Raw genomic sequence first — 27782 nt, forward strand, 5'->3', positions numbered from 1 at the left:
GCAGTGTGGAAAATTTAAAGGTACGGTGGTGCGGTGGTGGGCGCGCAAAGCGGGCTGGTGGCTGAGGGCGCGGTTGTCGTTTTCAATCAGGAGTGAGTCTCAGACTCTGGGCTACAGATCCGGGCGAGTCTCTAGGGATCCAGACTCAAACGGGAGAAGCGGGACTGTCTGGCTACGGTCCCTCCGAGGTTTGCAGCGGTTGTGGGGACAGAGAGGCAGAGCCCCTGGAGACGGACTGAGAGCAGCCATAGCTGCTCCCTCCCCCCGCCCTGTTGAGCCCGCCCTTGCCGATTGCCTCAGGCAAAGGCTGGACTAGCGCCTCCCCAGAGGACTGAAGTTTTCCACACAGCTGATTCTCACAGCCAGTCGGCCTGGTGGTCAAATCCCTCTAGTATTAACTACAACAATTAAGGCTTAACTAGAACAAGACTGTGCACAAAGACCACAAGGGGGTGCACCAAGAAAGCATAAAAGATGCGGAGACAAAAAAACATGACAGAAATGGAGGATATGGAGCTAAGAATCGCAATTTTGAGGGCTTGCTATAAACTTGTGCAGAGCCTCACGAAAACTAATGAGACCCTCGATGCTACGATAAAGAAATTAGAAAGTAAGCATACACGGACTGAAATAAAGAATATTATACCCAATAGCAGACCAGAGGAGCACAAGAATCAAACCAAAGATTTGACAAAAAACACCCAACTGGAAAAGCAAAATGAAAAAAGAATCCGAAAGTGTGAAGATAGTGTAAGGAGCCTCTGGGACAGTTTCAAGCGTACCAACATCAGAATAATAGGGGTGCCAGAAGATGAAAGACAGCAAGATATTGAAAACCTATTTCAAGAAATAATGGCTGAAAACTTCCCCCACCTGGTGAAAGAAATGGACTTACAGGTCCAAGAAGCGCAGAGAACCCCAAACAAAAGGAATCCAAAGAGGACCACACCAAGACACATCATCATTAAAATGCCAAGAGCAAAAGACAAAGAGAGAATCTTAAAAGCAGCAAGAGAAAGAGACTCAATTACCTACAAAGGAATACCCATACGACTATCAGCTGATTTCTCAACAGAAACTTTGCAGGCCAGAAGGGAATGGCAAGAAATATTCAAAGTGCTGAATACCAAGAACCTACAACCAAGATTACTTTATCCAGCAAAGCTATCATTCAGAATTGAAGGTCAGATAAAGAGCTTCACAGACAAGGAAAAGCTAAAGGAGTTCATCACCACTAAACCAGTATTATACGAAATACTGAATGGTATCCTTTAAGAAGAGGAAGAAGAAAAATGTAAAGATACAAATTGTGAACAACAAACATGCATCTATCAACAAGTGAATCTAAGAATCAAGTGAATAAATAATCTGATGTACAGAATGAACTGGTGATTATAATGAATCAGGGACATAGAAAGGGAATGGACTGACTATTCTTGGGGGGGTAAGGGGAATGGGAGATTCGGGAAGAGACTGGACAAAAATCGTGCACCTATGGATGAGGACAGTGGGTGGGGAGTGAGGGCGGAGGGTGGGGCGGGAACTGGAAAGAGGGGAGTTATGGGGGGGGGAAGAGGAACAAATGTAATCTGAACAATAAAAATTTAATTTAAAATAAATAAATAAATGAAAAGTAAAATAAGAGAAGGGAATGGGGGAATAAAAAAAGTTAATCGTCTTTTATTCACTCTAACAACAGAAATAATAATCTTGAAACTTCAAGAATGGTACAAACCAGAGCCATTTCTAAAGGAACAATCTCAAATAACTGACTGCTCTGTGAAGTGGCAGGGCTGTCACCACTACTGTAAGGCCAGGCTCACCTATCTTCAGAAAGCTAGAGCTGAAATAAGCAAAGGTAACAACCCTCAACTGGTTTTAAAAGAAAATATACCACCAATTCAAACTTCCATCTATACTCTTAAACCCTTCTAAAATATTGCCTCACTTTTTTTCCACCTTTATGTTGGTTCTTGATGTTCATTTAACCAGACTGCACTGGTCAGTACAGAAATAGTGGGGACAGCAACTATAATCTGCTGAAGCCTCTAAATGTGATGGATGAAACAAAGAAACACAGCCATTGAACAATAAAAAAAGTGTGTTACATCAATATCCACTGCCAACAAGGCAAACAAATTCATGTTACAAAAACTGCAGTTTGATTTGATCAACAGCTGCAAAAATAGTACAGACAGAAAAGCTGGATCTTCAAAGAGTCATTCTTCTCTTCATCAAGTCCTCTGCTGCCAAATCCAGCTCTTAAGGGTCCTTCCCATCATTTACTTCTGGGGACAATAAAAGACAAGCAGCAGGACTTCAGAAAGTCTGAATTGTGAATAGCTGTAGGAGCTGAAGAATCAAAACAGGATGTAACTGAAATTACTCCAACAGTCATATACTTAAAGAGTATGTTCCAGTGGCAATTCTGGTGGGTGTTGCAGGAAGTAAAAGGAACATAGTCTATTCATTTTTAAAATATGGTATTTACCCAGCCACGATTCATCTATAAATCTCAAAGTTTTATAAGTCCCTAAATAAAAAGTTACCAGGACAGATTACAAGGGAATGTTTGAAGAGGTAAGTGAGTTTTTAAATTATAATTTTTTATGTCATTAAAGACAATATATTGGTCCTCAAAACCCATGATATGTTAACAGAAGAAATACATACATTTCAGAATAAGAAAATCAGATAAAAGCTGAAAAATGAATGGCAAGGAGGCTAGAGGCTTTTGTGAGGTGTAAGCAACAAAGACAGAAAGGAAGAAGCTGTGAAGAGCCAAGGAGGGGCTCTAAGTGAAGCAAGGTTATCTCATACATACAACCTTATTAAATTCTTCCCTTTTTTCCCCTTCTCCCCCCCTTAAATCTACTCAGCACTGCTAGTAGCTAGCAATAGTTTTCAATCTTGGCTACACTACACATTAGAAAAATCTGGGGAGATTTTTAAAATCCCCTCCTCCCCCCGGCCATATCCCAGACCAATGAAATCAGGATATCTGGGTATGAAACCTGTACATCAGTATTGTTTTAAATTCACAAGGTAACTCCAATGTGTAGGTAAAGCTGAAAGCCACTGACTAGTAGGTAGTTGATATAATTAGGCAACTAACTATAGAGCTTCCTGTATTATGATAGAAGAGCTTGTTTACTGTAAACTCCAAATGACAGAACAGGACAGATATGCTTGTGCTTTCTAAAAAATCTCCTGGTGTTCCTTGCTCACTATAGGTCACTATAATGTGCCCTCCTACTTTTTTCTTTTTCTTTTCTGGATCATTGCAATATTAACATTACAAGATTCCCCAATTGTTAACATTATGCCACAGTTGTTTTATCATGCTTTCTATAAATTTACAAGTTTTTTTCTGGCCGAAACTGGTTTGGCTCAGTGGATAGAGCGTCGGCCTGCGGACTGAAGGGTCCCAGGTTCGATTCCGGTGAAGGGCATGTACCTGGGTTGCGGGCACATCCCCAGTGGGGGGTGTGCAGGAGGCAGCTGATCGATGTTTCTCTCTCATCGATGTTTCTAACTCTCTGTCCCTCTCCCTTCCTCTTTGTAAAAAATCAATAAAATATTTAAAAAAAAAAAAAGTTTTTTTCTGAATTGTTTTAATAGGAAGCTGCAGACATCACATCTCTTTAGCTTTAAATATGTCAGTGTATAATCTCTAAGAACAAAGAGTTATCTTACATAACCATAATACAATGATCAGAATCAGGAAATTTAACCCTGATACATTATCATCATACAGACCTTACTCACAGATTTTGATAATGTCCTTTATAGCAATTTTACCCCCATTCCCCTTAGGCCAAGATCCAATTCAGGATCATGCTTTACATTTATTGTCATGTCTATTTAGTCTCCTTTAACCTGAAACGGTTCTTCAGTCTTTGTCTTTCATGATAATGACCTCTGTTTTAAAGCCAGTTATTTTATAGCATGTTCTCAGCTTGGGTTTCTCATTGGTGTTCCTTCATGATTACACTGATGTTAGGCATTTTGGCAGGCATAATTCATAAATGACGGTATGTTCTACTCAGTGCATCACATCAAGAGGAAAATGATGTTAATTTGTTCCATTATTGGTGATGTTAACACCGAATACTTGGTTAAAGTGGCAATTGCCAGGTCCTGACACTGTAAAGGATACTTTGGAGACCATTTAAATATCCTATTCCTCATCAAACTTTCGCCTGCCAGTTATTTTAGGATTCACTGATGACTCTTTCCTGAATCTACTACAACTACAATTTATGTGTACATATATATTCAATGGTTTACAATTCACTTCTTTGATCACTTTTTAAAATTCTCAAATTATCTCAAAGTTAGCCAGTGGAAGCCCCTTCAAAGTATACTGCTCCTTGACATGCGCCATCATTTTTTGAGTACTCCCTTCCTTTTGCTTTCTGGCATAAGATGTTCATGTTCCTGTACTTTACCTTGACCCAGCCTTGGAATCAGTCATTTCTCCAAGGAGTCCTAATTCCTTTTAGTGGGAAATAATATTTAGAAAGTGAATATTAAGTGTCCTTTTGCATCTACTCTTAGAGAGGAAATTAGGATATTTAATAAAAAAGAAAAAACAAAACACCACCACTGTTAGGGTAGAGAATGGGACTCATACATAGTAGACACCCAATAAATATTTACTAAATAAATGAATAAATCAAGATAGAGGGACACCGCAGCATGTTTTTCAAGACCACTTAGTTAAATCTAGAGACAGTCAGGAGGCTAAGGCCAGTAAACATCACAAGGGAAACCAGAAAGAGAAATTCCAGGCAGAGAAGCTGTCTTATTTTAGCTACTGGTGGAGAGGAGAAAAGGTACATTTGAGAAGGCAAGTTGTTAGAGAATAAGAGGAATGGTAGTTGGTGTCATGCCCAGAATACTTCAGTAAATATAAGGACTGCTGAATACAAAAGCACAGCATGCTGATCCCAAGGGGCACAACAGGCTTAAAAGACCTAAACCAGTCTGCCTTGGATGGGAGGGCCACCTATAGCACTAGAAAAGAGCCATTTTACTTAGGAACAACCTAACAAAAGATAAGGAGGTTGAATTTTCCCAAGATTCCTTCGTTTCTAGGCTAACACTCTCATGTATAAAACCAGTATTATATTTAATAAGAAAGATGATGAGGCTAATAAATTCAAAGCTACTCAAGCAATCTATGACCAAAAAATTATAATACTGACTTTAGAGGTTCCCTGTTTTAAGTTAAAAGAATGTATCTAGACCAGTGATGGCAAACCTATGACACGCGTGTCAGAGGTGACACGCGAACTCATTTTTTTGGTTGATTTTTCTTTGTTAAATGGCATTTAAATATATAAAATAAATATCAAGAATATAAGTCTTTGTTTTACTATTTTTTGCAAATATCAAAAAATTTCTATATGTGACACGGCACCAGAGTTAAGTTAGGGTTTTTCAAAATGCTGACACGACGAGCTCAAAAGGTTCGCCATCACTGATCTAGACAAAGCCTAGCCACAAAGTATGAGGTAGATCTATATGGGATGTGAAATACCAAGTTTCTTGCTTTGTTTTGTATGACCCCATTTTTTTCAAAGATAAACTATAAAAAATCATATGTAGCCCTAGCCAGTTTCATTCAGTGGATAGAGCATTGGCCTGCAGACTGAAGGGTCCGGGTTTAATTCTAGTCAAGGGCACATGCCCGGATTGTGGGCTCAATCCCCAGTAGGGGGCATGCAGGAGGCAGCTGATCAATGATTCTCTCTCATCATTGATGTTTCTCTCTCTCTCTCTCCCTTCCACTCTGAAATCAATAAGAACATTTTAAAAAATCTTATGTATTAATATATGCATGTATATGTATAGAAAAAGATTGAGAATACACACCGAATTCCCCTCAAAAACAGGAATAAGGAGGGAAAGAACTTCCATTTTTACTTTTTATATACCTATATTTAATAGTATTCCTTATTATAAAAATGTATATTTCCAAGTAAAAAATTGAAAAAGAACAAAAATGCTCAGAATCTATCAATCTTCAATGGATAAATGTTGGATCCCTTCCTTTTACTAAGACAAAACCTTCAAATCAAATTAAAACCCTATACTTTAGCCTAGCTGGAGTGGCTCAGTTGGTTGAGTGTCGTTCTGTGCACTGAAAGGTTACTGCTTCGATTCCCAGTAAGGGAACATACCTGGATTGCTGGTTCCATTCCCAGTTGGGGCAGGTACGGAAGGCAACTGATCAATATTTCTCTTTCAGATCGATGTTTTTCTCCCCCTGCCCCCTTCCTTGATGAGGATTTAAATAAATAAACAAATAAATACCTATACTTTAATTTCCTCAATACACTTTTCTGTAGGAGTAGTAGATCTCCAATGAGACTGTCCGTAACATGCATGTCTGAAGAGGTCAGGAACACCACAATCTTAAACCATAACTTTTGAAGGATCTCAAAGCTTTTTGATCAGGTTTGCATACTTACCTTTTTTATTGGTTGTGAAGTACTTGGAGTCAGTCATGGTGTTGGCTCTTTAATGTGCACCTACAGCAAGAGAAAAGAATTCCTTTCTTAAAATAATGTATGCCTTGCTCGACATAAATAACTTGGATAAAGAACATTTACATATTAGAAGTCCTGTATTCAAAAACGAGTGCCTTCTTCCTTACCACTATCATTGGTGATTCAAGGGATGCAAAGATAATTAAGAATGTAACTCTTGCCTTAAGGAGCTAATTGGGACAAAAGCCAAATGAAATGGATTAATAATCTGAACCTATCATTGCTTTGTGATTTTATCCACAATTATCTTCTGAAAGCCTCCAAGACCTACAACTACACCTTTTTATAAATACATCTTCAGTTAGTCACTCAAATATTTAAGATAAGGCAAAGTTTGTTTTGAGAGATTCCCCCCATTACTTTCCATTCAGGAAAAATCTTATTTACTTCCCTGCCTCAAGATGAAGTCAGGGTCAGTTGGTTGGGTGTCATCCCATGCATCAAAAGGTTGCCGGTTCAATTCTTGTTCAGGGCACAGGCCCAGGTTGTGGGCCCGATCCCTGGTAGGGGGTGTGACAGGAGGAAGCCTAAAGATGTATCGCTCTCACATCCATGTTTCTCTCTCTCTCCTTCCCCTTTCTCACTTTCTAAAAAGCAATAAAAAATCTTAAAAAACAAACAAACATATATTCTGAATCAGTGTAAGGTCAAAGAAGAAAACAATTCTGCCAATCTATTTACCACTGCATGCAACTTTCAATAAAAGGAATATTAAAAAAAAAAAAAGCCTAAATTAATAGACTACTCTGACAACAGACATCTAGAGAGGCAACTAGGCTTTACCCACGGGTTTTTTTAAACTATGATTTCCAACAATATACACTTAGCCCAACAGTATTACCAAAGAATAAATAACACTTTACAGTTAAAAACAAGGCAAAAAACTTGAGCTATTTGTTTAGTCACCTTGAATACAGAAGAGAATCGGAACTGGCTTTAAAATTTAAAAGAACACAAATCCCACCCTCAACTTTAACTCTTCTGTTTCAATTTCCAGAAATTATCCAGCTGACACATGGGTCTACCAATAAAACAAAAAGAGTACTAGTCACATTTCTCCCCACATGAGGAAAAGTTTTCTGATTTCAGAAACTCATAGTAAGACTTTAGTCCATTGATGGCGAACCTATGACACGCGTCAGAGGTGACACGCGAACTCATTTTTTTGGTTGATTTTTCTTTGTTAAATGGCATTTAAATATATAAAATAAATATAAAAAATATAAGTCTTTGTTTTACTATGGTTGCAAATATCAAAAAATTTCTATAGGTGACACGGCACCAGAGTTAAGTTAGGGTTTTTCAAAATGCTGACATGCTGAGCTCAAAAGGTTCACCATCACTGCTTTAGTCTAACATACCTGACGACTTCGAATACATTAAAATTTTCTTTTAATAATATTCCTTCTGCACTCAAAACTGAGTATCTTCTTCTTTACCACCATAATTAACAATACTAATTACCAAATTTAGGACAGATGACCTGGTACCTGTTCATTACTGTCAGATCAAAACAACACAGGTGATAATATATTTGGCAAACCTGAATGATTAACACATTGGGCTAACAATAGTAAATATGGATGAGAGAAAAGACCTACACACTAAACAAATCAATGTAATAAGGAAAAGGAGAAAGAGCCAGAAAACATAAAATATTGAAAAAGCGAAGCTCAAATCATCTCTAAAATGTGCTGCTTGGACAACCTGAGAGAAATTAGACTTATTTGCTATCTTTCCAAACAGCAACCTTACTATTTAGTCCTCATACAATAGATTTTATCAGAATTTCACTGAATTACCTTGTTAAAAGAAGTGAGCTAGAACTCACAACAAATATAGAATACAGAAATTTCTTTTGATTGCATTTGTTATAATTAATTAGTCTGTAGCAGAGGCTGGCCTTACACAATATTTTCATAACGCCTTTCTAGCAAAAATTCAAAGAATGTATAATCATTTAATCCATTCACAATGTAAACTAAATGTGGAGTGGGCAAATTGAAGAAAGGAGTCCTTCACATAAAAGATTTGGAATAAATCTGAAGTTATCAACTAAAGACTTACATGTACAAAGAGAAAAACCAATCTACAGAAATGATTACTAGAGCCTAACAGAAGGGCCGTAGCTCAAGACTGTTGTGGTCTGTCTATTATTATGCCATTCTAAGTCCTATAGGATCATGAAAACTTAAAACTTGCTTAAGATTTAACAAAATCTGCTTGGAATTTTTCACCAAGTTTCTTTGAAAAATGGTACAAAAATCCTTGTTTGCTTAATGCTCTCAGACACTTACACATGTTAAATTTTTTTAATTTTTTTTTTACCCACATGGGCTTCTTTTTTTTTATTATTGCTTAAAGTATTACAAAGAGTATTACATATGTATCCCCCCCCCCCCGCCCTTTGACATTCCCCTGGCCTCCCCTACCCACCAGTGGCTTGTGTCCATTGGTTATGCTTATATGCATGCATACAAGTCCTTCGGTTCATCTCTTACCCATCCCCTCCCGCCCTCAAACCCTCCCCGGCCTTCCTGCTGTAGTTTGACAGTCTGTTCGATAATGCTCTGCCTCTGTATCTATTTTTGTTCATCAGTTTATAATGGTCTTTATTATCCATAAATGAGTGAGATCATGTGGTATTTTTCTTTCATTGACTGGCTTATTTTACTTAGCATAATGCTCTCCAGTTCCATCCACGCTGTTGCAAATGGTAAGAATTCCTTCTTTTTTTACAGCAGCATAGTATTCCATTGTGTAGATGCACCACAGTTTTCTAATCCATTCATCTGCTGATGGGCACTTAGGCTGTTTCCAGATCTTAGCTATGGTAAACTGTGCTGCTATGAACATATGGGTGCACATATCCTTTCTGATTGGTGTTTCTGGTTTCTTGGGATATATTCCTAGAACTGGGATCACAGGGTCAAATGGAAATTCCATTTTTAGTTTTTTTGAGAAAACTCCATACTGTTCTCCATAGTGGCTGCACCAGTCTGCATTCCCACCAGCAGTGCATGAGTGTTCCCTTTTCTCCGCATCCTCTCCAGCACTTGACGTTTATTGATTTGTTGGTAGCCATTCTGACAGGTGTGAGATGATACCTCATTGTTGTTTTGATTTGCATTTCTTGGATGATTAATGACTTTGAGCATGTTTCCATATGTCTCTTGGCTTTCTGAATGTCCTCTTTTAAAAAGTGTCTATTTAGGTCCTTTGCCTATTTTTTTATTGGATTGTTTATCTTCCTTTTGTTAAGTTGTAGGAGTTTCCTATAGTTGTTGGAGATTAAACCCTTATCGGTGATAACATTGGCAAATATGTTCTCCCATGCAGTGGGCCACATGTTAAATTCTTAACAGTTTTCCATACAACGTGTTAAACATTAAATTAACCTAATCTTAAATCCTACCTTTATTAATGACCCACACATTTCATTACTTCCCCTAACAAATTTCACTGCCAAGGAATACATTTCTGTCCTATTTATTGTGAGCATTAAGTGTTCTTAACAAGAGATTAATATATCAACCCACAAAATTTCAGGGGAGAAAATCAAAAGTAATCTTAGATTCTAAATTAAGAATCCCTGCTCTTCCCTGGTCGGTGTGGATTAGTGGTTAGAGCATCATCCCCCAGACCAAGGGTCTTGAGTTCCATTCCTGGTCAAGGGCAAGTACCTGGGTTGAGGGTTCACTCCCCTTTCCCCCCTTCCCATTCCCCCACCCCACAGTGGATGTGGGGCGAGTGCAGGAGGCAACCAGTGGATGTTTCTCTCTTTTTCTCTGTCTCTGTCTCCTCTTCCCTCCCTCCCTCCCTTCCACTCTCTCAGAAAAGCAATGAAAAAAATATCCTCAGGTAAGGGAGGGAGGGAGGGAGGGAGGGAGGGAGGTAGGGAGGAAGGAAGGAAGGAAGGATTGATCTCCGGGCTTAGAAGGGGAAAACATATCACTCTCTTAGCTCACACTGTTGTAAACACCAGTAATGGAGTATCCCTCACACGCACTGACAGGGAAATAATTGTATTAAGTCAATTCCTGCCTTAAATTCCAAGAAAAATGAAAATAGTCTATACAAAAACAAGTATGATGTGGTGGGTGCACAACATTGTGAATGTATGGAGTGCCACTGAATTGCTCACTTTTATTTTTTTTTATGCTTAGTATTACATGTTTCCTCTCCCCCGCCCTTGACATTCCCCCGGCCTCCCCTACCCCCCAGTGTTTTGTTTTAACTGCTCACTTTTAAATGGTTAATGTTGTCATGTGAATTTCACTTCAAAAAATTACATTTGTATATATTTTTAAAAATGAGATGCACTTACTCACATGCCAGAGATGGGCATAACAAGATTCTCCAAAATATAGGATGGTGAAAACTATTATCTGCATTAGAAGCCAAAGAAAAAGCAGCCAAGATAGAACTCAAGAAAAAAAAAATTGTTATCAGTTTCTCAAAAATCAAGCTCCTGGAGGGAAAAACACATTGTTCCTTCAGAAGAGCCACAGCAAAAAGCAAAACCATCAGGGTTTGAGCTCACCCTACCCTTCTACCAGCCTAAGACAAGTCCTGGCTGTTCTGAGGATTGCAACATGGCCTAGGGGCATTGTTAAAAAACACAGCTGCCACGGTCAAAGCACACAATAACTTTCACTTGTCCTAGCCCAGGGAGTCATGTCACTGTACTTCAGAGAAGGCCTCCCCACACAGGATTATACATCTAGATTTAACATAACCTAGTTTCTACTAAATATAGATTGTGAAAGTCCTTTCTCTCCTTCTACTTCTCCCTCCTTCCAGTCGCCCTAAAGAAAATAAGGCCAGAAAAATATTAATAGTCTTAATTTGAATGGCTCTCTGGGAAATGGCAGCTAAATTAAGAGTTGACGAGGCCACTAAATCCCTTCTTTTCACTGAAAGTTGAGCTTTACACAGTTTGGTGTTTATACTGAAAAACTAGCCAAAGAGTTAACCAAGTTATTCCAGCCATCTTTTATTACAAGGGTAAGAAGTGCTAATCAGATACTTCAATAATAATGCAAAGTCAACAGCATCTTCAGGTATCATTCAGCTCATAAGAAATTTAAAAAGACACCTAATTATAACAGATACACCTGTAATGTCACTTAAATATGGCAGACTACAAGGTGATTTGTTAGTATTATACAGTAAGAAAGAAGCTCAAAGTTTTACATCTAATTTTTAACTGAAATACCAATAAAGTCTAGAAAACTTAAACCTAGAAGGAAGCAAAGAAGGAAAAAGGGAGAGCATATTCTATTTTATTCACTCCTTGTTCAGCTTGGTTCAAACCTGAGCCTAAAATGTACTGTTAGCTTTTATTAATTTTACCATCCAACTTTCAGTGAGGTGGTTTGCAGAACACACTATCCTTTTGCTTTCTTGGGCGTTTAAACTGTGAAGATACTTGCAAACAGGTCTCACCTTACCACTAGCTTAGTTATCACTGGAATGTGTTACACTTTTCACCTTATAGCCGCATCTCTTTCATCTGCTGCTATTATTACTTTGTAAGTGTACCCTGAGGCTAAGCAAGAGAAGTACGCCAGGAAGATTATTAATAATTTAAATTTTTCCTCATTGAGACCACCTTCTTTGTCATTCTGTCTTTCCTAAACTTACTGCGTTTTATTTTTAAAAAATTACATTGATTATAAGTGTCTGACATTTAAAAAACACTTCTAAGAAGTCAAAGTTTAATGGAGCATTCATACTTTATTCATGTTGATTCATAATGAAGCGGCCAAGTAAGTGTGTTCAGTAAAAGCCCCAAACACTACTCGGAGAACAGCAGGAATAAATTCTTTGGATTCAAAGAATTAGTTAGTACCAGGAAGTACTGGTTTCTTTGCCTCGGGCTTAATTAATCTACAGCCTTTCTCAAACCAGACCATTCCTGCTAAATCCAAAATGGAAAAATTCCGGGCTAAGATTTATCCCCAATTCTCCCCCCTCTTTCACATCGGGCCAGTTCTGGAGGTTTTTCCTCCCCATCTCTCTCTCTCTAATATGTTTTTACTGATTTCAGAGAGGAAGGGGGAGGGAGAGAGAGAGAAACATCAATGATGAGAGAGAATCACTCATCAGCGGCCTCCTGCACGCCCAGCACTGGGGATGGAGCCCGCGACCTGGGCGTGTGCCCCGACCGGGGATCGAACCGTGACCTCCGGGTTCACAGGTGGACGCTCAACCACCCGGCCACGCCAGCGGGGCGCTCCCCTCCCAAGTGCAGGAGTTCCTGCTCTTTACCAGGTGTCAGGGGTCGCGAGACCCGTCCCTCCATGACCCGGTGGGGGAGAATGACTCTCAGCCTCACACCGGGGGAGCCGGGCGAGGTGTGCCCATCACGGGGGGCTCCCTCTCCCCTTCAGCTGCCGGGCCCGTCCGGGATCAGGGAACGATGCCCTGCGGCGAGGGCTGGCTCGTCCCTCGGCCACGGGCCCCTCCCGGCCACACCCCTGGCCTGGGGCCTCCCTCACCGGCCGACTTCGGCCCCGCCCTGGCCGCCGGGGCTCCCCAGCTCCCCGCCGCCACCCCGAGGACCCCCTCGCCCCGCCACGGCCGTGCCGCCCCTCTCTCCCGCCCTCTTTCTCACAACGGTCACACCCGACGGCTCGGTCCATCCTCAACGGTCACGCTCCCAGGATGTCCCCTCCTCCGCCCGCCTCCCACCCCACCGCGGGCCACCCCCGTCCCGAGCATCAATGGGGGACACACCCCGGAGTTCGCCGCCCTGAACTCACCGGAGGCAAGGGCGGGGGCGGCGGCGGCGGCGGGAGAGCGCGGCCCCAGCGATGTTGTAATGGTTTCCCGCACGTCACGGCTCCTCTTCCAGGTCTCGGCCGCTGCGCCAACCCCGCTGTGCCAGCGACAAAGATGGCGGCACGACGCGCCAACGTCAGACAGCCTCGCCGGCGACGTCATCCCGGCGCGCGGGAGGCCCGAGGCAGCCATCTCGTTGCCTTGGAGATGCAAAGATTTTTTTGATTTTTTTTTTTTATTTTACTTTTTTTCTATTTTCTTGGTCGGGAAGAGACCTGTCACCAGCGTAGGGATGTACTAAGCAAGCTGACATTCTCTGGGATTTGTTTCCTCGCGCACAGTTCTCTAAAAACTAACACACTGAAATACTCTGTTCCTTTCCTAAAGAAAAACCAACTCAGCTGCCGGAAGCCGGTCCATCCTTGCTGCTTGACACAGTCGCTGCAGGAAAGAAACATCTGCACAGCATATGTTTCAAGGGACCTGGCATATATAGCATATTGTTCTTAATATGTTTGCTCCCCTTAGCGCTATGTGTTTTAACCAAGGTCACCTCTCCGAGAAAGGTTGTTTCCCCAGGTGGGGATTTTTCCCTGAGGTTAGGGAGGGGATACAACCCCTTAACTAAGTGCCAGGCAGATAGTTAATCATTTTAACTATGAACAATCACGCTTAAGCTACATAATCTTTACTCCCTGGAATGGAGACAAGAAACGCCCTAACCTTTGCAATAGAAATTGACAGGATTAAAATCAACTGGTATAAATACAGATGTAACAAGACAATAAAATTCAGATCCTAATCAGATCCTAACCAGAACTTGGCTGGAGATCCTGGCTAGAGGTCCTGACTAGGCTACTGATCAACTGAAGGCTGTCTCTCCCTGTCATCCCTTCTTAGCCGACTCCATCCACACCTTTGGGGACCCCTGAACCTGCTGGGGTTGGACCCCAGCACTCAGCTAACTTCCTGGCCAGGTGAGGAGCGCGGACAGGGTTGATGCAGCCCAGGCCTGCATGGGCCTGGCTGGCACTAGAGGGGAGTGGTGCAAAGGGAAAGGGTGAGATGGCAGCAGGTCTGGGTTGAAATCGCTGCCCTGAATGTCACTAGCAAAGTTGCCTCAGTTCTCCTCCATCTTAGTTTCCTTGTCTGCGAAATGACATCTCAAATGATTTACACCCTCTCGTGGTTTTGTGGAGCTTAACTGGGATAGAGTACATTCTGCACCTCGCATGTAATAGGCTTGCTTACACAAAGGTGAAGTTCTTTTTGTTAACCACAAATTAGACATCTCTGTATCTTACCCTCGATTTTGCTGTGAACCTAAAACAACTGCTCTAAAATAAAACCTTTTTAAAAAATATGGAGAGCCCTGACCGGTTTTGCTCAGTGGATAGAGCATAGACCTGCGGACTGAAGGGTCCTGGGTTCGATTTGGGTCAAGGGCATGTACCTTGGTTTCCGGCACATCCCCAGTGGGGGGTGTGAAGGAGGCAGCTGATCGATGTTTCTAACTTTCTATCCCTCTCCCTTCCTCTCTGTAAAAAATCAATAAAATATATTTTTTAAAAAATCAATTGTATTAAAATAAAATAAAAACCTTCCAAAAAATGAGTAATCAGAGGCAGAAGGAAAAGCAGACAGTTATGTTTCAGGGTGCTTTTTATAATTTCATGAAAGTAGGAAGTATATCAATCTGTTCACTCTTCCATTTCTGTGGCCTAGCCCCCCTCCCCAGAATTTATTGAATGAATGAGTGGTCAATAATATCAATTGCTACAGACTCCTTCCTTGGCCCTTAGTGCCTGCATGGATGGTTTGGCCCCTGCCTACCTCTCTAATATCATTTTATGCCTCTCAGTCACTCCTCATTCCTCATATTCCCCTTTTGCTCGCTATTGTAACACTCAAATATGCCAAGTTCTTTCCCACCTTAGGGCCTCCATAAATACTCCTCCTCCTGCCTAATATTCTTCCTCCCCAACTCCTCACATGGCTGGCTCATAATTTGGTCTCAGTTTAAGTGCAATCTCCTCAGAAAGGCACTCCCTGATTACCCAGGGTCCTCTCCTATCCCATCCCTCTTATTCAATTTATAAATTATATATTAGTTTATTTTCCTCCCCAACTAGACTGTAAACTCCATTATAGTGTAGATATTATGTATGTTTTGTTGTTTTTTAATCCTCACCTGAGGATATTTTTCCATTGATTTAGAGAGAGTGGAAGAGGGAAAGAGAGAAATATTAATGTGAAACACATCGATTGGTTGCCTCCTGCATGTTGTTCGCTACCGTCAATCAAGCACCTAACCTGTACCAAGTACTTTATAGATACATTATGTCTAGTCTTTAAGCTCCATAAGGTAAAAATCTTTATCAATGTAACTTTTTAGCAGGCATTTTGGTAAACACCTTTTAGAAGTATAATTACGGTTAACTTGCAAGATATTTCTTTCTATTCAAATAACCAAAGCCAAACCTTGTTTCTGAGGGTTCTCATTTTGCAAAGCAGTTACCTATCTATATACCCTAAGGTCCTCTGGGCAGTGAGTAATACCTTCTATATTCTACCTATTTAGGCCAGGGGTCAGGGAGGAGTTCTGGAGAGAGAAGACAGGTCGAACTTGAACTTTTATCCAAATTCAATAAGCCTGCATTAGCAATGCAAATGAGGTAAAGTTGCATAAGAGCACTTTGCAAACCGTAAGGTAAATTACACCAACTTTGGTACACAATGAAAAGTGCCTTTTCTGTCACGCTTCCCCAGTTCCTGCTGGTGGAATTTATCAGGATTCCTTCGACTTAGCACTCTATTCTTATAGCTAATAGGACACACCCTCCCGTGTACAAAGATCGGAATCGTTTTTTATCTAGGGTAGAAAGTAACTAAGAGTTTATTCTAGAATACAACCAAACGTAGACAACGATGGTAAACTACCAGCTTGGTCGAAATGTAATAACAAAACTCCCAAATTTTGAGGTTTCACGGGAACCGTTCTCATCCTAATCACCTTTCTTTACCAAATCTTCTCCAAACGGCGCATAATATAAATTCACCATCACACCTGCTGCACCCGCACTGAGAGCCTTTCCACCTCCGCATTCCCTTCATCCCTCCGCTCCCAGCTCCACCGCCCGCGGGACCAAGTTCCCGCGGCGTCAGAGATGGGCGCCCCAAACATCTTGTCAAAAACACCTCTGCAGAGACTCAGAGCTCTGGTTTCCTACCGAGACGGCCCGCGAACCCAACTACCTAAAGGGAGCAAAAATTTCTCTCTGAGGGAATCGCCCAGCGCCCTTTCATGCCCGCGGGGGCGGAAGCGGAAGTGCTCGTGGGTCATAGAGTTTTCTAGTTCCGGTTTCGGGGCCGCGCTAGAACGCCTCTCCCCGGCCGCTGTTGCCCACCGCGGGCGGCTTCTATTTCCGGGTGCGGCTCCTGTCCTAAAGCGGAGACCTCCCGTCAAATGTGGCGTCGTGGGTCCTTCGCGCCTCGCCTGGGGTCAGCGCGCAAGGACGGGCGCTCACCAGCCGGCGGCTGGAGCCGGGCCTCGGGTGCCGGCCCGCACGAGCAACCTCTGATTTCTCTGGACAGGCCGGCTTTTGAGCCCTCGCGATTGGAAGCCCCCGATCCGCAGCTTCCACGACTGCAGCTCGAGAGGACCGACCTCCTGGCCCCTGCCTCTCCCCCATGCTCACGCTCTGCCCTATGAGATGCAGCGTTTGCAAGTAACCCGTTCCCCACACGGCACTTCCATCCACGTCCTGCCTTAACTTCCTTCTTGAGACCCGTCCCCTCTGCCTCCAGAAGTGGTCTTTTCTCCTCCAGTTCCTGTAAAAATTGAGAATTAGGAGTTTCGGATATCCTGCAGAAAGATTACTTTTAAGACTGAGCACCCACTGGATACCCCAAACAAGTTCATGCTGACTAGAAGCAAAGTGAAACCCAGTGCACGCAGAAAACTATGGCCGAGCACGGGGCTCACATCACAGCTGCTTCTGGGGTGGATGACCAGCCATCCATCTTTGAGGTGGTAGCACAGGACAGTTTAATGACAGCAGTGAGACCTGCTCTTCAGCATGTGGTCAAGGTAAGGTATTCATTCTCTAAATGGTTTTAGGGACGTCTGGGTAAACACCAAACCAATAATTTGAGTTTATCTTGGAGTCTAGGTTTGAAATTACCCATTAGCACATAATCCATATCCTATTATTCATATAATTTAACGGTTATTGAGCCCCTGTGATGTGTAGAGCCCTGTAATGAATGCCCAGCACTGCAGGAAGGATAGGGTAAGCCCCAAAAGTAGTGATCTGTTTAATCTCAAAGTGTAGAATTTAGAGGGTGTGGGGATGAGGGGAATGCAAATATAAGGCATAGTAGCTGTGCAATGGAATGCATTTCATTTATTAATATCTACTTCGCTTTAGGTTCTTGCAGAATCAAACCCTGCCCACTATGGCTTCTTTTGGAGGTGGTTTGATGAAATCTTTACCCTGCTGGATCTTCTGCTCCAGCAGCATTATCTGTCTAAAACCAGTGCCTCATTTTCTGAAAACTTTTACGGCTTGAAGCGGATTGTCACGGGGGACACACACAAGCTTCAGAGACTGGCCAGTGCTGGTCTCCCAAAGAAGCAGCTCTGGAAGTCCATTATGTTCCTGGTTCTTCTTCCCTATCTGAAAGTGAAGCTGGAGAAGCTGGTTTCTAGCCTGAGAGAAGAGGATGAATATTCTATCCATCCCCCTTCTTCCCGCTGGAAACAATTTTACAGAGCCTTCCTGGCAGCCTACCCATTTGTTAACATGGCCTGGGAAGGCTGGTTTCTTGTACAACAACTTCGATACATCCTAGGAAAAGCTCAGCATCACTCACCACTACTTGGTCTGGCTGGAGTTCGGCTGGGTCGACTTACAGTTCAGGATATACAAGCCCTGGAGCACAAAGCAGCTGAAGCCAGCATGATGCAGCAACCAGCCAGGAGGTAAGGCCTTAACATTTCCCCCAAATCTTTGATGAACAGATTCTAAAATCTTACTTTAATTTTATGAAATCACCTCCTTCAGTCCACAGTGAGATTTTTTTATAAAATCATAGAAAAATTCTGTGTTCATAAAACAAGGATTGCCATCCTGGTAAGCAACCTCATCAAAACTACTACACTTGCTATGGCCAGACCCTGAGCTAGGTGTTTGTTTTATATGCATTATCCCAATCCCCATCACAACTCATTCATTAGCCCCATTTCACAGCTGAGGAAACTAAGCCCTAGCAGCTAAGTACCTTGTCAAGGCCACACAGCGAGAAGGTGGCAGAGCTGAGATTCAAGGCAGATCAACACAATTCTCGACTGTTCTTAACCACGGTGCTATACTGCTTGTAGTTAGTGTTCATGTTCTCCTACAAGTTTTTTTTTTTATTTTTCTCCTCCTACAAGTTTAAATATATATTCCTCAATGCTGCTAAATTAAATTTTTTTTAAAAATATATTTTATTGATTTTTTACAGAGAGGAAGGGAGAGAGATAGAGTTAGAAACATCGATGAGAGAGAAACATCGATCAGCTGCCTCCTGCACATCTCCCACTGGGGACGTGCCCGCAACCCAAGCACATGCCCTTGACCGGAATCAAACCTGGGACCTTTCAGTCCGCAGGCCGACGCTCTATCCACTGAGCCAAACCGGTTTCGGGGATGTTAATTTTTTTTTTAAGTGAGTTGTTTCTTTTTCTGGATATACTATCTTCCACACATACACAAAAAGGTCTATGTAATCAATGTCTCACTAATTTCTTCTCAACACTCAACAAATCCCTCGTCTTTAAAAACAAAGCTTTGCTCCTAGGTTTCTAAAATACTGTTAGTCAGAAAGAGGGAATCATTTAGAATTCAACCTTAAGGAGACAATGCCAGTCTGGCAACTGTTCATTCCCCAAACTGAACTGGTGATTCTGATGAAAAGTGTGAGAACTACATTTCTATTAGTCACTCTGCAATTGTACCTAAATAAACAGTTTCTCCTTTTGCCTTCTTGTTCTATTTTCCAACAGTATTAGTGAGAAGATCAAGTCAACTCTGAAAAAAGCTGTGGGGGGTGTTGCCTTATCCCTCTCTACTGGCTTGTCTGTTGGTGTATTCTTCCTGCAATTCCTTGAGTGGTGGTACTCATCTGAAAATCAAGAAACCATCAAATCACTGACTGCCCTGCCTACTCCACCACCACCTGTACACCTAGACTACAATTCTGATTCTCCCCTGTTACCCAAAATGAAGACTGTGTGCCCACTGTGTCGTAAAACCCGGGTGAATGACACTGTTCTTGCCACCTCTGGCTATGTGTTTTGCTATCGCTGTGTGTTCAGTTACGTGAGGACTCACCAGGCTTGTCCCATCACAGGTTATCCAACAGAAGTACAACATCTAATTAAACTGTACTCCCCTGACAACTGAAAGGGATTAGCATCTTACCTCGCAGGAAAATCATTGGCCAGAAGGCCACAGGGCTGGTTTTCAGCATGGTACACGGCGTTATTTGGTACTTCTTAGCCTCTATTCATAATTATATGAATTTTAAAAAATTATAATGGATTTCTTTAAAAGGATATACCCATGGATTTAACCTTCTAACCTGCTCTCGAGGCCCCAATTTAAAGTTAACCAAGCTGATTAGAGTAAGAGAATTGAGGGTCAGTATAGAAGTGGATAAAAGAGGATAATCAGTACAGAAGCTTTTCCTTAAAGAACAAAGAGGTATAGAAGCTCTCAGGAAAAACCCATGTTAGACCTCATAAAGTGGGTGGTGAAGGGGAAGCAGACCTTGTATTTAAAAAAGTTTTCATTTGCCTATGAGGAAGAGGTTTTATCAGTTTACAATGTGAAAAGTGGGCTTACTCTTTTGAAAAGCAATACCTCCTATATACTGTGACCCATTTGTTATGTAATGTCTGCTGTAATTTATCAACTTTTAAAGATTTCTTTATGAGTCTTTCTTGGGAAACTGGTTAAAGGAAAATTAAGGTGAAGTGTATATATAGATTTTGGTGAGAAAGCAAAACTAATAAGCAATGAAGAGATGAAGTAAGGCCTAGGTGGTATGGCTCAGTGGTTGAGCATCAGCACAAGCACCAAGAGGTCACCGGTTCAATTCCCAGTCAGGGCACATGCCTGGGTTGTAGGCTCAAGTCCCCAGTGAGGGGCATGCAACAGGCAGCCTATCTCTCCCTCTGCCTTCCTCTCTCTCTAAAATCAATAAATATTAAAAAGAGATGAAGTAAAATACTCATCTATGTGTAAAGAAAGGCTCCTTTAATAAGCCCTTTCTCCTTGCTATTAAGAGTTTGCTAAACTGGCATGAATAATTCTGGCTATTACTAAAGTTTCTATGAAACGCTTAAATACATTTCAAGAATAAATGTTTTTTGGCAAAGAACTGTTCCATGTTGTCATGATTGTACAGAAAATGAAAGATTACTTGAGGTGTTTTTTTGTTTTTTTTTTCATTCAGACAACCTTTGACTTTTGGGGGTATTTTTGTATTAACATTTTGTGGGGTTTTTTGCTAATCCAGTAATTGGGGGGAAAGTCCTCTACTCCAACAGCAAGAATTCAGCATTCAGCCTTGTTCGAAATGTCTTGTATTAGAAAGACTACAAAAACACTTTAAGTTGCCTATGTAGAAAAATTCAGGCCTGGATTGACAAATTGATGAAAAAATATGGATTAAAAAATCATAACTAGATGAGGAAGGATGAAAGTAATTTGTAGGTGCCTCTGCTGAGATAGGTGTTTCCCAGTATTTTAACTCATTTTAGCCATTCAAAGGACAAACATTCTCTAATAGCACTAAGGTGATAAAACTAAATTCTGAAATGGAACATCCTATGGATTTTAAAATATTAACACTTTTATGTATCACTAGAGGCCCAATGCATGAAATTTGTGCAAGGGGCTCGGCCCTTGCAGCCGTGGTGGCTTGCTCGGCTTCATCCGGAAGGTCGTCTGAAAGGCCATCAGGTCTAATTAGCATATTACGCTTTTATTTTTATAAATAAAAAGGGTATATGGGATAGTTGCAAGAATTCTTGTTAAACAGCAAGGTTTTACCAAAGCAAATAGCAATTTAAAAAACATTTTTTAATATAATAAGTCAATAAGAGAACTGAACCAGATTCAGGATTGAAATAACGTAGTACTCCATGAAGGTATCAAAGCCAGATTTTTCACCTCAACCTAAGAAGGAAAACAAAGTATCAGTAAAATTCAAACAGATACCAAAGAAACACTCATATACATAATAAAACCAGTATCCAAATAGGCTAGAACATACCAATGTGGGAAAACCATAAACAGACTCAGCTCAGAGAGAAGATTAAGTGATCACACCCTGGTCAGAGCCAACACTGAAGCAATGGCAATACCAGGTCAGACTATACTTCACTCATCATCGCATCATTGCATTTCACCGCCTTGTTTTATCTAAGAGTATTTTCACTTCTAAAAAAACTTAGGTTTACCCATGAAAAAAATAAAACCTTCTTTTTAGATAAGTTTAAATTGCAACCATTTTATGCTTTGGTTTAAGTAACTCTACTGTACAAAAATGCAAAGTTGAACAAGTTTTGTTTGGGGAAGCTTTTTTGTTTTTGAAATACAGGTGAGTGGATAAGCACTTACAGTTTAAAAAAAAAACTTTTTTTTTTTAATGAGCTCAAACACACTGCAAGATAAAATTTCAGATGCCTGCAAAGGGATTTAGAGATAAGTTCTTAAGCAAAAGCTTTACAAAAGATTTTTATACTAAATTCTCTTATAAAGTAAACTCCAGTTCATTTAAAATATATTTTGATTTACAATCATGCTGCACATAAAGATAAAAACTAGTCATAAATTTGTTATACCAGGATCTTCTATCTTAAGAGTCTAAGACCTAGAGAGGCTATGATGTGCCTAAGGTCCATAGCAAATTAACATCAGCTGGAAAGAGAACTGAGGCCTGATTACCAGATTTATATTTTTCGACTATCAGCTAAATATAAGGTTTAATTTCATTTTCCTCCAGGACATGAGCAAGATAAAGGAAAAAAGGGAAAGCCTGGATAATTCACGACCTGAACAATTAATTTCTGAATGAAAAGGCTGACTGCATTTCATTTATTCTAAATGGCACCTGCTGATACACAATCATTGACGTGGAAAAGTACTAGGATCACACGCCACCCTTTCCAGCCTTTCAGCATGGTATTGACAGTATCTAACAATTCTGGAGACACCACATGCTTCAGCCATCTATAAGCATCAATAGGTTGATTTTCCATAAAACTGACAATCGGTCTGTTTGCCATTTAGCAACTAAACTCCATAAAGAGGGAAACTAAAAGCGTCTGTTTTACAGGGGTTATGCTTGAGCCTTTATCTCATCATCCTCTACACAAATATACTTTCCTAATTTTCCTCCTTAGTACACTGCGCCAACTGGAATGCTTCCCCGCCCCTTTCCATGGGGAGAGCGCCTAATTACAGCCTTAAAACCTTACTCAATTGTCACCTTCTCTCTCTCCCTGTTAAGTGGTCCCTAACTCCTCAGTCATCCCCTCCCTCCTCTGAGTCTTTACCCCCACAACACGCATCAAACGCCATTTATTCACGATCCCCACCACCCCATCACAGGGTTCCTAAAGAACCAGGACTGAGTCTTACTGGCCTTTGCATCCACTGCACTCAGAATGGTGCATAGGAGGAGGCTCAATAAATGAGCGTTTAACTCAGTCAATGCACGACCCTCACTACTAAATCCTAAACTGCTAGATTAGAAAGGCATCAGCCGACTTACCTCCAACGCGTCACGTAGGTAAGGACCACATCGCAAGCATCTCTAAACCCTCCCCCCGCCCCGCCCCCACCTCCTGGCGCTCTGCACGGCGCCCTGCGCAGACAACCAAGGCTTACACGCAGGGGACCGTCAAAAATAAATCACATGGTCCAAACCCCATCAACTCCAAGGAAGACAGAAAAGCCGTCCTTGCGGGGAAAGGCGGGTAAGGCCGGAGCCAGGGCTCACACCAGACCCGGGCAAGAGTCCTAAGCCCCATTTGGAAAATGCCAGAACTCCTACGCCCTAGACTCTCAGGAGGCTGGCCCAGCCGGCGAAGGCTCGCGGAGCCGACTGCTAGGCTCCCAGCCCTCCCTCCAAGACAACAGCTCCGGCTTTCCACCGGCCTCCGCCTCCAGTCCCCACCGGCATCCCACCACCCACTGCGGCCTCTGCAAGACAACCAATCCCGCGGCGGCCAGCGGGTCACGTGCAAGGAGCAACCAATCGGAGGGCGAGGCGAGCATTAGGGGTGGAGCGAGCCGGAGGGCGCAAACCCCTTTTCCGTCCCTCGGTTTCCAGGCGGCTCCATCTTCAGAATTGGGGCAGGCGCTTTACGCCGGACTCAGAGCAGTTCTCGCCCGCCCTCGGGCCTCAGGACGACGGTTATCCCGGGTGGTTTCATCGGAGGCAGTTGTGCCCTGGGTTTCCGTTTCCGGGAAGAACTATTGATGGAGCGATCCAACGTTGTTTATTACACTTGTCCGCCTGGCCGCGTGAGGGCTAGGGGTTGGGGTGGACTTAGATGAATGTGTCCCTCTCTGTCCAGAGGGACCTTCCTGGCAGGTCGGGCTCTTGGACGCTTCCTAAGTAAACAAGAGGTGCCGCAAGAAAAGTGCAGCTAAATATCAAAGAAGTGTGAAGGAGAGCAGGAAAGACTTCCCGGAAGAGATGGCATTAAATCTGGGTCTTGAAAGATGGATCGCGGGGTCGGGGGGGGCGGGGGGTGGGTTGAGAATTAGGAGATTCTGGGAGTAGGAATAATTACCGAATTAAATGAGAATACATGGGGGGAGCTGACCAAATTTGAAGTTGAAACGTGTAGTGTTTCTCAAAAATTGGTGAGTTAGCAACACCAGGAGGAAACAACTATATAAATGTCCTCCATCAAAAACATACCACACAAAAAATAAAAACGCCTGGGGTAAACCCAGACTTAATCAGATTTCTGGGGTGGAGCCCAAGCATGCATATTTTTAATAAGAGCCCCATGAGTGGTCCTGAGTCACACCAAAGTTTGAAAACCAATGATAGTGTTAAAGAAGGAGGATGGTAGGAAAGTTGAAAAACGGGTTAAGACTTTGTTAAGGATGGTGTTTGCTGGCTGTATAGATTAGACTACTCTGGAGAATGATTTAAAGATTGAGGTCCCAAGAAGACAGGTGATCAGAGCTGTACTTTAGAAAATTCAGCATCCGACTGTGTTTTTCAATTAGTTGAAGGAAGCTATTGAAAGGGATTGCAATGGTTCAGGTGAGAACTAATAAGAGCCTAAATTAGGGCTGTGGTAGTGGAAATGGAGAGGTAGCATGTGATAAGCAGCATGAGGATTGTGATGAGTGTTGGACAGGGGTGGGTAGAAGGACATGAAAAAATAAAAAGGAAGAATGGAGAAAAACGAAGGGTCTTCTGTACCAGACCTACCAAGGAACTCCATTGTACTTTAAAGATAGGAGGTTAGACAGTGAAGAGACTGTGCCTTGCCCTGGCCGGGTGGCTCAACTGATTGAAGCATGATTCCATTCACCAAAAGGCTGTAGGTTTGATTCCCAGTTGGGGCATGTATCTAGGTTGTGGGTTTGATCCCTGAGCACCTATGGAAGGCAATTGAGCAATCTCTCTCTCTCTTTCTCTTCCTCTCTCCCTCTCTAAAATCGATTTTTAAAAAAATGCTTAGAACCCAACATCTAGAAATCTTGTTTAAAAAAAGAGAGAAACTTTGCCTTTGCATGTACTGTTTTCTCTGCATCTCCATCTCCCTCAGCCTGGTGCATTCTCTTTTTTTAAATATTTTTATTGATTTCAGAGAGGAAGAGAGGGATAGAGAGATAGAAACATCAATGATGAGAGAGAATCACTGATCAGCTGCCTCCTGCATGCCCCCTACTGGGGATCAAGCCTGCAACCCAGGCATGTGCCCTTGGCCAGAATCGAACCCGGGACCCTTCAGTCTGCAGGCCAACACTCTATCCATTGAGCCAAACCAGCTAGGGCTTGGTGCATTCTTATCTACAGGTTCCAGTTCATATACCATCTCATTTATGAAGTCTTATTCTCGCAAGCATAGTTATTGTCACTCCTCGGAACACCCAAAGAAAACACTCTTCTTACATTTCTAGCTCTCCGGAGTGGCACTATTGTGTTGTGGTCATGCATATGGACTATATTTGTAAGCATCACACTCAGTGCCAGACCTAAGATTTAAACACCCTAGGTACTTAAATGAAGGATGAATGAAAGTTAAGAGACCCAGAGTTAGGTAGTGTAGCTTGGTGGAACTGGCGTTTTTGTTCTGGGTCCCTGTTCTCTACAGTCTTTGAATTATCTCTGTGAATGAATTTAGGAGGGAGGTTGGTATTTGTATTAGGGCTGTGCCATAACTATGCTGATAAATTGAAATTCTTAGTGAATAAATATATCTGAAATAAATTGGGACTCCACGGTAGTTCTTAGCCAATTGTGAACAGAACGGCCAGCTCACTTTCCCAGGACCTAGGAAAAGCACTGCGAGCTGATGGTTTCCAATTATTTTGTAGCATGGACATTTGATGTGAGACGCTCCCTGGAGTGATAACCTGTAACAGTTTATAGCCAGGGGACCTGACTAAGGAATTCTGAAGAAGGAAGAGAAACTCTTCGCTCATCTTTCACATGTTTCCCTCCTTCTTCTGATTTGGTCCCTTATAGTGCATTGAAGAAGAATAAGGAAACCACAATCTGGCTCCTGGTTCTCCTATCCAAATAATGTTCTTCCTGTGGACCGGGAAGAAAAGGGGGAGATACTGAGGTAGAGTTCTGATTTTGAAGACTCCAAAACTTGAAGGCAGAATCCCAAAGGTGAAAGGCAGTGGAAGGAGCAGGAACATTTGTATTAGATAAAGCTGGCTTTGAACTCCATCTCTTCCTTGTAATCTCAATTTCTTCTTAAAAGCTCCCACTTTGTACCAAAATGCACATGTCCAGTAAAGAATGGTCATTTTTATCTTTCTAAAAGGAAAGGGAGATTGCAATGTGAGTGTGAGGCTGGGAATTAAGGTTGGTGGTAGAACTAAAAGACTGAATTTAGAAGTGAAGTTAATGAAAATCAGTTAAAGTTGAGGCTGAGGGCAGGCTTTTAGAGTTTATGGTGCTACTGTGCTGATTATAGCATCCATTCTGCCTCCTATCCTGAAACTATTCAGCCAACATATATAAAGGGTAATGCCAGCAAAGCAGAACTTCATAGAAATGTAACCTCAGTTAAAAATAAAAAAACAAGACAACCTAGGGATGTCCAGAAACCTATTTAAGAATGTCATTTCATCATAAACAAATTGAAGTGGAAGCACAGAATTCTTTGATGCTTCAATTTAGAAGGAGATGCGTATATTAGTTTTGTGTAGCCGCTATAACAAATTACCACAAACTTGGTTGCTTAAAAAGCAGAAATTTATTTTCTCACAGCTATGAGTCTGACATCAGTTTATTGGTCAGAAATCAAGATGTTGGCAGGGCTGTGCTCCTTAGGACAGAGATGGGGAGCTGTAGGGAATCATTCATTTCTGCCTCTTCCAGTTTTCACTGGCTGCCCCATTTCTTGCGGCCACAGCAATCTCTGTCTCTAGGTCAGACACTGCCTCCTCCCCTTTTGTGTGTATCAAATCTCTCTCTGCCTCACTTACAAGAACAATTGTAATTGGGTTTAGGGCCCATCCAGATAATCCAGGATAATCTCCCATCCCAGAATTCTTATTTAATTACATCTACAAAGACCATTGTTTCTCATAAAGTAACATTTGCAGGTTTATAATAACAACGATAACAAGAATTGGTGGCTATTATACAGCCTAGTTCAAGAAGCTCTATCCAGTTTAACCAGCACCTCCATCTTTTTTTTAAACTATAAACAAGTCATTCATCCTAGCTGGTTTGGCTCAGTGGATAGAGTGTTGGCCTGCAGAATGAAGAGTCCCAGGTTCAATTCTGGTCAAGGGCAGATGCCCAGGTTGCAGGCTTGATCCCCAGTGGGGGGCTTGCAGGAGGCAACCAGTCAATGATTCTCTTTCATTATTGATGTTTCTATCTCTCCCTCTCCCTTCCTCTCTGAAATAAAAAAATATATTTAAAAAAATAATCCTATATAATAAAAGCCCAGCAACCAAACAGCAGAATGACCAGAACGACTGGTCGACCAGTCACTGACATGCACTGACCACCAAAGGACAGACATTCCATGCAGGAGGCTGATGAGCATTTGGTAGGCAGGCGAGTGCTTAGGGGCGATCAGGCGGGCAGGAGGCGAGCAGTTAGGGGCGATCAGGCAGGCAGGTGAGTGGTTAGGGGCGATTAGGCAGGCAGGCAAGTGGTACAGGG

At 42.0% G+C, this 27782-nt stretch overlaps 2 protein-coding genes, 1 long non-coding RNA gene and 1 other non-coding gene across 6 annotated transcripts in view; 1 reads left to right on the forward strand and 3 right to left on the reverse strand.

Annotated features, from left to right (window-relative positions):
• The window catches only part of AP2B1 (adaptor related protein complex 2 subunit beta 1), a 103074-nt gene extending 89529 nt beyond the window's left edge, over positions 1-13545 (reverse strand). For 2 of the 3 annotated variants that reach the window (XM_070394887.1, XM_070394884.1), the window contains exons 1-2: positions 13325-13545; positions 6480-6539 (exon numbers count right to left, since the gene is read on the reverse strand). In XM_070394887.1, the coding sequence (XP_070250988.1) occupies positions 6480-6516 (37 nt within the window). In that variant the 5' untranslated portion in view covers positions 6517-6539; positions 13325-13545. Of the gene's footprint in view, positions 1-6479; positions 6540-13176; positions 13196-13324 lie in introns of those variants that run through there. The other variant, XM_070394886.1, reaches the window with a different exon arrangement.
• A 3189-nt stretch (positions 13546-16734) lies between these two features.
• On the forward strand, positions 16735-20756 carry PEX12 (peroxisomal biogenesis factor 12). The gene is made up of 3 exons (XM_070394039.1): positions 16735-17433; positions 17774-18327; positions 19393-20756. The coding sequence occupies exons 1-3, from the start codon at positions 17308-17310 to the stop codon at positions 19790-19792; spliced, it is 1080 nt and encodes a 359-aa protein (XP_070250140.1). The 5' UTR covers positions 16735-17307; the 3' UTR covers positions 19793-20756.
• A 698-nt stretch (positions 20757-21454) lies between these two features.
• Positions 21455-23581, reverse strand: LOC138994072 (uncharacterized). The gene is made up of 2 exons (XR_011468383.1): positions 23172-23581; positions 21455-21571 (listed from the first exon to the last, which is right to left on the reverse strand). It is a non-coding gene; the product is annotated as an uncharacterized lncRNA (long non-coding RNA).
• On the reverse strand, positions 21695-21791 carry LOC138995229 (Z30 small nucleolar RNA). The gene has a single exon (XR_011468559.1). It is a non-coding gene; the product is annotated as a Z30 small nucleolar RNA (small nucleolar RNA).
• Positions 23582-27782: the final 4201 nt, after the last annotated feature.

This window comes from Myotis yumanensis, unplaced genomic scaffold (genome assembly GCF_028538775.1).
Source record: "Myotis yumanensis isolate MYYU_CA2020_CCGP unplaced genomic scaffold, mMyoYum1.0.hap1 SCAF_16, whole genome shotgun sequence".
In the NCBI taxonomy this organism is placed as follows: Eukaryota; Metazoa; Chordata; class Mammalia; order Chiroptera; family Vespertilionidae; genus Myotis; species Myotis yumanensis.